The sequence below is a fragment of the Heloderma suspectum genome, chromosome 17 (assembly GCF_057233095.1).
Source record: "Heloderma suspectum isolate Gila_16-S chromosome 17, 16-S_ref, whole genome shotgun sequence".
In the NCBI taxonomy this organism is placed as follows: Eukaryota; Metazoa; Chordata; class Lepidosauria; order Squamata; family Helodermatidae; genus Heloderma; species Heloderma suspectum.
Genome location: NC_139474.1, coordinates 12812689 through 12825489, shown reverse-complemented (window position 1 = coordinate 12825489; position 12801 = coordinate 12812689). Strand labels below are relative to the sequence as shown.

The 12801-nt window shown below is 52.7% G+C and overlaps 1 protein-coding gene across 1 annotated transcript; it reads left to right on the top strand.

Annotated features, from left to right (window-relative positions):
• Positions 1-212: 212 nt before the first annotated feature.
• Positions 213-8169, top strand: LOC146334531 (uncharacterized). Its single transcript, XM_084823614.1, has 3 exons — positions 213-295; positions 794-3719; positions 4604-8169. The coding sequence occupies exons 1-2, from the start codon at positions 213-215 to the stop codon at positions 2052-2054; spliced, it is 1344 nt and encodes a 447-aa protein (XP_084679740.1). The 3' UTR covers positions 2055-3719; positions 4604-8169.
• The last annotated feature ends 4632 nt before the right edge of the window (positions 8170-12801 follow it).

The following is a 12801-nucleotide window of genomic DNA, read 5'->3' as shown; positions in this document are numbered from 1 at the left end:
TTGGGGCTTTGTGTGTGTAAGAGTTAGACAAGCTTTCTCCAACCTGGTGGTCTCCAGATGTTTTGGACTATTACTCTCATTATTCCCACCCACTGGCCATGCTGGCTGGGAGCTGAAGTGCAAAACTTCTGGAGGGCCCCCGGTCGGGGAGAACCGAGTCAGACCATTTCCTTGCCCCCTGCGCAACTGCCTCGCCCCAAACTGGCGCGTCCATGGCGGTGAGGCCCCCTGGTGGGCTCACCCGGCAGCAGCGCTCCCAGTCCCAGCGGCCCTTCAGATTTCCCGCAATGCTCCGGTGCCCATGTTGGGGGGCATTGTGGGAGAGAAAAGGGAAGCTCCCAGTCTGCTCCCCGGCCCGTTAAAACGGCAGCTGGGATGGGCAGCCGTGCGGGAGCCGCCATTTCACTTCCCCAGCCCCGCCGAGGGCACTGTGGGACGGGCCGGGACGGGCCTTCTTCGCGCCCAAGGAGCGCGGGAGCGGCGCCGCGCCGGGGGGTCGCGGGCGGGGGCTGCCCCCTCCCGAGCAGCGACCCTCCCCAGAACGCCCCCCGCGCGCGTCCTTCAGGCCCCATCCGTGCCCGCGGGGCCGTCTCGAGCCTGAAGGAGCCGGGAGGGGAGTTTGGGGAGGGGGGCGCGCGCCATCTCCGACGTCTGCAGAGGGGGGCGCGGAGCAGGGCCGAGGGGCGGCCGGGAAGGGCCCGCTCGGGCGGGGCTCGGGCTCCAGGGCGTCGGGGCGCCACCTCCCCGCGGCCCTGACCATTGGCCTCGCTGGCCGGCGCTTCCGGAGCTGAAGTCCCGAGCCCTGGAGGGCGGCCTTCTGCCCTCGGGCCCCTGCCCGGGGCGGCTGCGTGGGACGAGCGGCCGGTCCTCCGGAGCCCGGCGGCGCGGCCCGCGTCTTTGGCCTTAGACGGCCCCGCGCTGGAAGGACGCGGGAGGCTTGCGCTCAGGGGCCGCCCTGCCTCTGGGGAGCCGGCGATGGGCCGCGCGAGGCGTCGTCGCCCTCTGGCTCGCCCAGGACGGCCAACGGGCGCGGAGGCCGAAACACGGGTCCGCCACGCCTTCTGCCAGCCGCTGGCCTAGCAGGGCGGGAAGGGGCGGCTGTCCGTGGGGCCCGAGCGCGGGTGCCGGCAGGGGCGCGAGTCTCGTGGGCTGGTAAAGGCCCTTCGCAACGAGAGCTGTGGCAGGGCCCCGCAGACGGTCGCCCGCGCAGCTCCCCGGGGCTGAGGGCATCGCGGTTCGGGGAGCCGAGGGGCGGGGCGCGAGCCCGCCCCGCCCCGGCTTCCTGGTCCGGAGCCGCCAATCCAAGCCCCGCAGAGGCCTCGCAGCCGCTGGCGGCGCAGCCCGGCGGGGGGGCCGTGCGCGCGGCCGCGGAGGCGGCGAGCTCGGGCCCCTCCCCGGCCCGCTTCCCTTCCCGGAGCAGCTGCGCGGGCCTGGCGCCTGGAACAGGCGCTCCGAAGAGGCCCGCGCGCCAGCTGGTGCAGCACAGCGGCGGAGGCGCCTGGCCGCGGCGCCGCGGCGCGAGCTCGAATCCCGCGGGGGTGGCTCGGCTGGCGCGACTGAGAGCGCCGCAGCCCCGGGCGAGCTGCGCGGCGGAGCGCCCGGGGCTGGGGGGGGGGGCGCCGAGCGCGCAAGGTTTGGCGCCTTCATTTTCTGTATCCAAAGGCGGCTGCGCGCGCGGTTGCTCGCCGGGGGCGGCCCTCGACGCCCCCGGGGGACTCAGGCGGCCGCCCGCTGGCCGGCCTGCGCAGCGCGCCCCTGCCGCGCGGGCCTCCGCCGGCGGGGGCGAGGGGCGCCGGGCCGCGCGGGGCGGGGCGGGGCGCGGAGCCCAGGGGCGCCGGCTGCGGGCGCCCTCGGCCGGCCTCTCCCGGACGCGCGGCGGGGCTCGGGCTCGGGCTGGCGGCTGCGGGCCTCCCGGCCCGCGTCGCGCCCGCTGCGCCGCCCCGGCGCCTGGGAAGAGCTCCGGCGCGCCTGTCCGGCGCCTTCGCGTAACGAAGCGGCGCCCGGGGTCGAGCGCGGCCTCAGGCCCGCGCCAGGCGCCCCTCCCGCGGCGCTAACCCCTGGCCGGGCGCGGCGCCCCGAGCTCGCGCTGGAGGCTCCGGCCGAGGCGCCTGGCGCGACGGGAAGCGCCCCGCGGCTCGGCGCCCGGCCGCGGGCTGCGGGCGCGCGCCTCTTCCCGCCGAGCTGCCCGCGGCTGGGGCGCCCCGGCGGGGCCTCTCGGTCGGGTTGCGGCCCTGCGGCCGCGCGGAAGACCCCCTCTCCCCCGGCGGACGCGGCCCGCCGCCTCGCGGCACAACCGGCGCCCCCTCCCCCGGCACCACGCCGCCGGCTGAAGAGGTGCTCCGGGACTTCTGTTGGAGGCTCAGCCTCTAAGGAAAAAACACATATGCCAAGGAGAGGACTTCCCATCTGCAGCTCCTGGGGCCCTTGGGCTCTTTGCGCCAAAAGGCTGGTTTGGGACTAGAGCCTTCAGTGGGACTTGTGAAAGCTTTTTCCTAGCAGTCAGCATAGCTTCGCTATAGTTCAAATGGCTTCCTTGGCTTGTGATCTTTTTTGCCTGCCTGAGTTTCGAGCTTCAAAAATGACCCCCCACCCTTCTCTCAAGGCGCAGTCCAACGCATGTTTATACAGAAAAGAAAGTCCTACAATTCCCAACATGCCCCCTCCAACATGGGCGTGTAGGGCTTTTTTCCTATCTAAACACGCATGGGACTGCGCCCTTAGGAGTCTGTATAGTTCAATGGAAAAAGTGCCCTTGTAGCGGCTGCAGAGAAGAATTCACGCCCCTTTATTGGCTTATATTCATTTTACCTCCAAAGGCCACTTGGGAACAGAGCCCCAAAGATCAGCTCCGAAAATTTTCTTGCCAGGAAATGTGCTACCACAGGGAGGAAAGCCTACCGGGAGATCGAAGGGTTGAGAATTTAAATCCCCTTAACGGCTTGTGATTGTTTTTCCCCACTGATCAAAATGTTAGGAATTCAAATCTCCTTAATGGCTTTTAGACCCCCTTCCGCTCCCCCCCGAAAGGCATCTTAGGGCTGGAACCGCAAATATACATTCCGAAAAGGTTTCTTCACCTCCAGGTGTAGCACCGTCCAGAAGGTCATCTGGACTCGAACTCGTAGCTTAAGGGCCAGCCCCTCCCCCTTTTTTGACTCGGTAAAAATGGGATCGTTGACCCAGAGGGTCCTTCTGGACTAGTCGCCCCACCCCGAGCGCCCTTGTTCTACTACAACTTCCATCACCCCCAACCCCGGGATGACAGGCGTTGTAACCCAACGCGTCTGGAGGGCGCCGTGGTGGGGGGGCTGTTCTAGAGGATCCGACTCCGCCCAGCAAAATGCAGGGAGGGGGGGAAACCCTGGTCCAAACAAGGAAACTCACGTTGCTAGTCCTGATTCTACGGTCCACCAGGTCTCCCTATAATCTATTGGCTTCTGTTCCAAGGGGCATTTCTGCGCAAAAAGAAAATTAAAATTAAAAAAAAAGTGGAGGCGAGTACTTAGCAGGGCTCCAGACGGGCAGCCTCTCCTGGCGGGCTTGATTTCCAGCTGCTGGGCAGACAGCAACCCTGTAAGGTCGCTCTCTCATTTCATCTAGGCAGACTCGGATCACCTGCAGACAGGCTATGACGTGCCATTGGTTGGTGAAACACTACTTCGAAACAAAGCAGCCTTTGCAACTCTGAAAACCGAGCTCAGCGCTGCTGAACCCAAGCTGTGAGTTGCTCTGTCCAAAGACCTCAGCTTCGTCCTTAGCTATTGGAGAATAAGGGGGCATCTGTGTGATTAATGGAAGCACTCCATTAGGGCAACTCAGATGATCAAGGGCTGGGGCAACTCCCCGTAGCTGGGCTTGTTTAGCCTGGAGGAAAGGCTAGCAGCTGAGACATGACAGGGGGGTGCAAAATAATGCCTGGTGTGGAGAAAGTGGATAGAGAGCCGTTTTTCTCCTTCTCTCCAAATACTAGAAGCCAGAGGGGTCGTTCCATGAAGCTGATTGGTGGGCGGTTCAGGACAGGAGAGGAAGGGCTTCTTCACATAGTGCAGAGTTAAACTATGGAACTCGCTTCCACAAGATGTAGTGATGGCCACCAATTTGGATGGCTGTGAAAGGGGGTTAGACAAATTCTTGGAGAAGGCTCTCAACAGCTACTAGTCCTGATGGCTATGTGCCACCAGTCTGCCTGTATACACCGGTCACTGGGGAACATGGGCAGGAGGGTGCTGTTGCACTTGTGTCCTGCTTGTGGGTTTCCCATGGGCAGCTGGTTGGCCGCTGTATGAACAGAATGCTGGGCTAGGTGGGCCCTTGGTCTGATCCAGCAGGGCTCTTCTTCTGTTTTATGAAGCTGGAAACAGTTGGCTCATTTCAGTGATGTAGAATCATAGAATAGTAGGGCTGGAAGGGGCCTACAAGGCCATCGAGTCCACCCCCCTGCTCAATGCAGGAATCCAGGTCAGAGCATCCTTGACAGGTGGCTGTCCAGCCTCATCTTGAACGCCTCCAGTGTGGGAGAGCCCCCCACCTCCCTAGGGAATGTCAATCATCAAAGGCTGGAGTGTGGTTGCATTTATTGGTGTATTTCTTTGTTTCTCTTCAGGCGAACAAGGCTCTCAGGGTGGCTTACAAGGACAATGAGACAGTCCCTGCCCTCAGGTTTACAATCTACCCCACACAAAAGGAAAAGGGATTGGGAGGGATCAGAGAACAAACAAAAATGCATGGCGGGAGGAGTGGGAATAGCGCCTCTGAACTGGAATCATTGTTATATCTGTATATCCTGATCCAGAAATGAATAAATGCATCGTTATGTGCATCCTTTCCCCTTCCTCCTCATATTCTCGCCACATTGGCCTTCCCTAACCTGGCGCCGTCCAGATGTTTTGGACTACAACTCCCAGCATTCCTGACCCTGCTGGACTGGGGCAGATGGGAGTTGAACTCCAAAACCTTTGGAATGCAGTGGTATAGGTTGGACAGCACCAATAAAGTATACAAGAGTAGGCAATATAGTTATTACTGTACAACAGGGGCGGGGAACTTTTAGCATAGCTAAGGGTGAGGGATGACAGGAGTTGTAGTCCCACAACATCTGGAAGGCCACATGTTCCCAGTGCCAGCTCCAATTTTAGAGGGCTTTTGTGGAAGACCTTCTCAATGTAGTTGTAGGGGGTTTTCTGCAAACAGCAGAGGGGAGAAACCTCCCCCCCCTTTTTAATTCTTCTCTTCCAGGGGGGGGGGGCCCTCTCCTGCCATAGGAATATCGAAAGTGGGAAACTTGCAGCCCTCCAGATGTTGCCAGGACCACAACTCCCATCAGCCCCAGCCAACATGGCCAGGTATTATTAGTAGTCCCAATGCAATCTGGAGGGCCACAGGCCCTTGAACTAGAGGAACTCAGAGTATGCGTGCTTGGGAGGCATTGATAAAGGCACATGAAGAGAGGGAATAGCTTTCCAGGGCACAGAAGGGAATAGCTTTCCCCTCACCATTTATCTTCGAGCAACTGATTCAGAGGTAGACTGCCTTTGAATGTGGAAGTTCCATTTCCTGACCACCACTGATGGACACAGTGCCAGCTGCAGGTTTTGGAGGGCTCTTGGGTGAGACACCCTGCTCTTGCTCCGCCTCCTCTTTCTCGGTCGTTGCTAGCACTTGAGTGCTCGAGAGGCAGAGAGCGACGGGGCCAGTCCAGCCGGCAGTGGCATCTCCTTCTCCTTCTTACCGGCGCTGTTGCCTGGGCCAGAGCGAGAGGCAGGCGAACAAGTACGTTGCCGTGGCGAAGAGGAGGACTCCAGGGAGCTCTTGTCAGGGGGCCCCTGCTGGGGGGTGGGCCCTCAGCAAGTGCCCGGTCATGCCTACTATCGACGCCGGCCCAGCCTTACGCTACAAAACATAGGGTTGTGTCCAATGTTAGTCCTGCTTAGAGTACACCCACTGAAAGGCATGTCAGTGACAAGTAACTTCTGTCCCATTCATTTCAATGGGTCTACTCCACGTAGGGCTAAGATGGGAGGAGCAACTCCAGGGGCTTCTTGGCAGTGGGTCCCTGCTGGGGTGGGTTTTTTTGGCATAGCACATATGGCCAATGCCTCACCCAAAGGGCTCTCGGCCCTCCTTCAACAGCTGCCTGGTAAGGGAGGCAGGCAGGCACAAGGGCAGCCGTGCAGACAGTGCCTGACATTTGCTCTTCTGTTCCATCCAGGCGTGATGCTTGAGGTGACCAGGCCTGGCAATGCGTGAAGAGAAGTGTCACAGAGCAGGAGCAAAAAAGGAGCTGGCAGGTGGGGGTGGAGGGGAGGGCATCAGAATTGTCAACAGCCTGCTACAGAAGCTGAGAGAGCTGTACCAGCATAGAGGAGAAAATGCAAAACTCTATGCTTGTAGGTACCCAGGTATGCATGCGTGCATGTCTATATGTGTGTGTGTGTGTGTGTGTGTGCGTGTGTGTAGATAGATAGATCTTCCAGTAATATATGTATTAACAGCCTTATATTCTCCAAACAATTGTGCGATGAACTAAACACACCTGTTACAATAGAGGCAAAGGAGGAACATCGCCAGGTCAATTTGCGCAACAATGGGATTTTGCTCCTATGGAGAGTCAGCGTGCTGTATACTGGTGAGAGCGTTGGACTGGGACTTGGGATATCTGGATTCTAGTCCCCACTCAGCCTCGAAGCCCACTGGGTCCAGTCACGGACTCTCCGCCTAACCTACCTCACAAGGTTGTTGTGAGGATAAAATGGAGAGGAAGAGGACCATCTTGGGTTCCTTGCAAGGGGGGGGGGAAGGCAGAATATAAATGTGATAATAAATACAATAAAATAAAATATGTCTGGCAATGTTAGTTTTCAGGACAATGTTCAGCCATCCCTATGGTTTTCCTTTACCACAGAGCAAGAGTGTGCAGACTTCAGGCTTTCAGGATCTACTTTGTTTTTTACTTGAACCCACTAACTGGAGCCCTACACAGAAGATTTAAATGCACACAGAATAAAAAAAATAATAATTCTGAGCCCAGGAATTGGTTTGGAGTGCCAGAACTGAACAGAGCTCACAAATCTTCAACACAAAAATCCACTCCTAGTTATGCAAAGATTTCATAATTTTTTCAATACAATTTAGGGTGGGGGAAGGAGAGGGAGAAATAATTTTGTTGTTGCTACTGTTGAATAAGAGCCTCGTGTGGCGCAGAGTGGTAGGTGGCAGTATTGCAACTGAAACTCTCCCCACAACCTGAGTTTGATCCCAGCGGAAGCCGGGTCCCAGGTAGCCGGCTCAGGTCGACTCAGCCCTCCATCCTTCCGAGGTCGGTAAAATGAGTACCCAGCTTGCTGGGGGAAAGGTAGTCACGACTGGGGAAGGCAATGGCAAACCACCCCGCTACAGTCTGCCATGAAAACGCCAGCGAAAGCGGCGTCCCTCTAGGAGTCAGCAATGACTTGGTGCTTGCACAGGAGGAGCCTTTCCTTTCCACTGTTGAATAACCAGGAAGCAGAAATCCTTTCCGATTTACTGTAAATTATGCAGAGATCTACCAGTAGATCCAGATCTACCTTCAGCTCGCTCCTGCCTGAAAGGGCCAGATTTGTATCTTTGGAGAATTTATTTAGTTTGATTTGTTTGATTCCTATCCTGCCTTTCTACCAAGGAAATGGCATTTGCGGTGGCTGACAATAATAAAAGCAGAAATTATTATTTTAAAATCTTTGTTAAGAGAATTGTAGAGCAAATACATTTAAAAAACAATGAAAACCACAATTAAAAAATAAAAACAGCACCGAATCCAACAGACCAGCTTACATGCCAAGGCCTGCTTGAATAAAAACTTATTTGCCTGCCGGTGGAAGGACCGCAGAGATGGAGCCAACCTAGTTCCATGAAAAGGCCCCCCTCTCACATCCCCACCAAATGTGCCTCTGGTGTCAGGGGTACTGAGAGAAGGGCCTCCCCAAAGATCTTAAAAACCAGACAGGCTCATATGGAAGAACGCAGTCTGTCAGGTAGCCTGGTCCCAAGCCGTATAACAAGAAGTCTGCAATGAATCCAAAACATATTGTGACCTTGTAACACTATCCTTCAGGGTCTGTAAAGGGACTCACAGCAAAGGCCTTGTCCAGAGACAATTAACATATATCATTTTCATTTCTTAATTAAAAATAATGCGCATGCAAAAATTTTCCATGCGTAACAATTCACTTATCACCAAAACAATAAAACAGAGCACAGCCCTCCCAAATTTCTGTCTTTCAGCTTGAGTCCACAACAAAAATACAAATAAAACTTCTCTCTGAAGCTTGACTTTTCTGCTGGTCAAAGAAAGAAAACAGTCTCTACCCAGTTCACTGCAACTCTGCAGCAATCTTCTCAACATGGACCAGGATCCAGCAACACAGGAACAACTTTGTAAATAGCCCTTTATATAAGATAAAAGAATATAAACAAACACGGAACTCATAGTGTTTGTAAAAAAACACACACCTTGACTTTTACCAAAAATTCAAAAGGAAACCTCCCTACTAACCTTTCTCAAGGGCTCAGGCCCTTACAGAGAGGAGAAAGCATGCTTCTTGCACACTGCATTTTGGTACCTGCCTAAAATGGTGGCCACTCCCTATCTCACTCCTTTACTGAGCATGTGCAGGAATATTCCCACTCAGAATTCTTAAAGAAAAATATACCAGTGGGTTACAACCTCATAGTAAAATGTCATATGAAACAGGCTCCTGGAAACAATCGCCATGCTCAACACATTTCAAGAGGCACACTCCTTTGGGGCTTCCTATATCCAGCTCTAGCTGGTGGGTCTTGAGTGTCGAGCAGGGGGTGGGCAGGTGCTGAACCTTTTTCAGTCTGAGGGCAGAATTCCATTTCAGAGGAACTCTCAGGGGCTGCGTTCCAGTGGTGGGCGGGGCCAAAGACAAAAAGGGGCAGGGCCAAAACATATTGGAAAAATACCAGGGGATTTTCGCTTAAACCCCTTCATGCGAATAACTAGCCTTGGGAGAGGCATTGCAACATTTCAGGATGGGGGGTGGAACTGCACAAGAGCCAAGAAATTGCCAAATGATCGAAGGTCAGGGGGGAGGGAATGGGGCTCTGGGACCCCAGGTGTGCAGGATGTGAGGTTTAGTGAAAACCAGCACCCCTGCTTTAGTAAAGAAACAAAAAACGAAGTCTGCCCACCCCTGCTATAAAAATTGCTTCTTGTTTCTTCTAAGGTCACCAGCTAGCTTGTGGGGAATGGCGACTGCGGGTGGGGGGATACAATGTCTCCTTTTGGCTTGGCTGTTTTGGAACCTGCTTGGGATCAATCGAGAAGGGGGAAATGACTCAGCCTCTTTCGTAAGACTAGAACGTGGGCTACCTAACTAAGCTGACAGAAGGCAAGGTTCAGCTGGATAAAAGAGACGAATCAAAGAAGTGGGGGGGGATGTGGAATGACCCCCCCCCCAGTCTGGATGGGTGCTTTGCATAGCTTCTCCACTGACAGGTATGTGTATCTGCCCCTCTCTAATGGGCAGCCCCACACCCACCCACACCAACATTCATCAGGCCTTGTTTGTGAGTTAAACCCCGTCTGACCTAGATGAAGCTGCTACATTCCACTTGGTCTAAATTGAGCTCTCACACTTGCTGTCTTTCTGGCCAAACTCTGGAAATTTTTTTTCCGTTTTGTTGCAGCTGAGTACCAGAATCTCTAGTTGCCATTGCCTGTGTTCTCCTTGGTCCGAGGGCCCGATTTTCCCAAGCCAGACAGGAGCAGAGCTGTGATGCGCCTGCATGTGAGAGAAGTTCACAGAGACAAGAAAGAGACCTTAACTTCCACACTATGCGTCTGTATGTGTACATGGGGATATGGAAACACAGGAACCTCCCTTCTACGGGAAAAAAGCACAGGAACTAGCCAGAAGAAAACAATAATCTGTACTGGTGTTAATACCTGTATTAGGCCAACTCAAAGGTCACCAAAAATGTGCAAGCTTTTGAGATCTCCAGCTCCCTTTGTCAGGCAAGATGTTACAAAAAGCAGGTGCAGCAGGTGTGTGTGTGGGGGGGCGGGTTTAAAGGCTGACTTTATGTTGGTCATTATGTCTGCATGGTTGGAATCTTAAGATACAATGGGAGAGGAGGGTTTGGAGATATTCAAATTGGCCTCTGGAGCTGGATTCTCCTGGAACTGCCCCCTCCCCCCAGGACCTCAGGGAACAAGAAAGAAGGAAAACATTGTAGACCCCCCATTTTTTATAACATGACAAGCCTTGCTACTGAGATTGGAGACCCATCTGTCAGGGATGCTTTGACTTAGGTTCCTACATTGGGGGGGGGGGGCTGGACTCAATGGTCTTATAGGCCCCTTCCAACCCTACTATTCTATGATTCTATGACCTGCCCTCAATATATTTTGCTATGCTCACCCCAATTCCCCTGAGCAGTGAACAGTTTCAGGGCTGCAGCAGTTTTACTTGAGTTTGGTTTCCTTTGGAAGGAGGTTGCTGGAGGCTTACTAGCTTTTTGCAATATTGAGTTTATTGACAAATATACAGGTAGAAAAAAAGCAGAGGCACACAGCTTAAACTCTCCAACAGCAGTGGGGATTTGGATTTGCAAGTGCACATCGTGAAAGTCCCCATAGCCAACAATCCCAAGGAAAGTCCAAAAACGCAAGTAAGCGGTGCTGATCCATATCAGCGAACCAGTTCCAGCCAATTGCATTACTTTTTTGTAAAACTTACGGTCCTTAGTTGGCCATTCAAGACCAAGCCACCCCAAAATACTTTGCATTATAACGGGGATAGCTCACAACAATTTATTTGTAATCACGGTGTTGTTTTAATTGGTTTTAATGTTTTTATTATTGTTTGATTTGAATTTCTAGCAATTTTTATGTACTTCAATGTATATTATAATGTATTTTGTGAACCGCTTAGAGATATTTTTAAATATGTGCAGCGGTATATAAATCTATTAAATAAACAAACAAATAGTATTACCATTAATTCATATTCATACTAACATATAATAATACTAACATTAGTATTAACTAGTATTAGTACTGTGAGTATTAAATAAATAATAAACAAACAAACAATATATTGTTGCTGGGGAAATCTATTTCTCCCCTAGCTATAGAGAGGGTTACAGCTCAGCTCAGAGGGAACAAGGAAGTGGGAAGGCGGGGGGGGGGGAGATGACATCATCGTCCCAGCTCATCAGAAAGTCCTGGCACTTCAACCCTGCGAACTCCATCTCCACTACATCAGCATCCAACAGCAAACTCCACCGTCCTTCCTCAGATCTCCAGAACAGTGCATCTCACTCCTGCAAATGCTTCTAGAAAGCCCCAAACAACTCAGGTCTCTTTCTCTGTGTTTCTCCCAGGCTGTCTCCCTCCACACTCTGAAAGTGCCTTTTCTGTGGTTTCATTCCACACAGAGACCTAGATTGCATCATCCTTAGCTTGCAGGAGTGCCAGGGGTGTGGGGGGGTGGCATTTCAGGGCCTTCCTGGTATTTCCTAGCCATTCAGAAAGCATACACTGGTTAAGCTTGAACTCAAAAGAAGAAGAGAAACTGCAGAAGAGAAGAAGAAAAAGGAATAGGTCACCAAAGAGGAAGCCAGCTCTGAAGGACAATAGATATAGTGAAAACCTGAGTATAATTGTTCCAGAACAGGTATATTCCCAACCATCTGGGCAACTGAATCAAACACCACCATCATGCTATTTTCCTCTTCCCTCCCAATCCCTTTCCTTGCATCTCGTGTCTTTTTAGGTTGTAAGCCTGAGATCAGGAGTTGCCTAATTTCACCAACCGAGCAGGCCTTTTGGCTCTATTAAACCCACTCCTGTTCACCACTGTTCCAGTCTCACAACAATCCCCCACAACACACACACACACACACACACTATTGCATAGGACCACAAATATGAGAGCAAATCCAAAACCGGTCAACCCCTACGTAGAGATGGAAAATAGGCAATATCTCCTGTGTTGAGGCCCCTTCCATCTTGAAAGGTTCTACACTTGGCCCAAAGGGCACTTCAAGCTTTGGAGAGGTGGGGATGCAATCATTTCAAACAAATAATTAGACTAAATCACAGTATACCAACTTCAAAGCAGTACTGCACTCTTTGCTGGACAAAGGAAACAAAGCAGAAAGGTTGATGAGGGATTTGTATCTGTGTATCTTTTGTTCATTTTATCTCTTGTTGTTCACAGCTCTGGAATCTGTTTAGATGTGGAGCAGTATACAAATGTTGCAAATATATAAATAAACAAATGTTGCGTAACTCAAAAGTGCACACACTGCTTCCATCTCTTTTGTGGAATTGTCAGTTTGGAGTCTCCCTCAACCCATCACATCACACCCCAGAGAGACATATGTTGACATATCATTTAGCCACAAATACATGCATTAATGCACATACATTTTTATCTACCTTTCTATCTACAGGAGAGAGAATCACACAGAGTTCAGTGCTTACGATCACATGGCCACATAGGCCCACGGATTCAGCGAGACACACATATATACCCATGCAAAGCTAGCTACACATCAATGTTCACAAAAGTCAGCCATGCATGCGCATGTACACAGATGCACACATACCCTCACAAGCTCATACTTTTAAAGACTCTTTTAATCTGCAACACAATAAGAACAACCACAACAGCGCAAAAAAGCAACAACAAAAGAAAGGGGTGAGTTCATAATGTAAAAGGTTACAAGGTCAGACTTGAATTTTTATGGATTAAAAATTCTAGCACACAGTCATGCAATACAGGGAAGAGC

What these genes read in the sequence shown, in the direction of transcription:
- LOC146334531 (XM_084823614.1), top strand. Translation starts at nt 213, where the DNA reads ATGGCGGTGAGGCCCCCTGGTGGGCTCACCCGGCAGCAGCGCTCCCAG. An exon ending in AGATTTCCCGCAATGCTCCG is followed by an intron (nt 296 to 793) that starts GTGCCCATGTTG and finishes CCGGAGCTGAAG; the next exon opens with TCCCGAGCCCTGGAGGGCGG.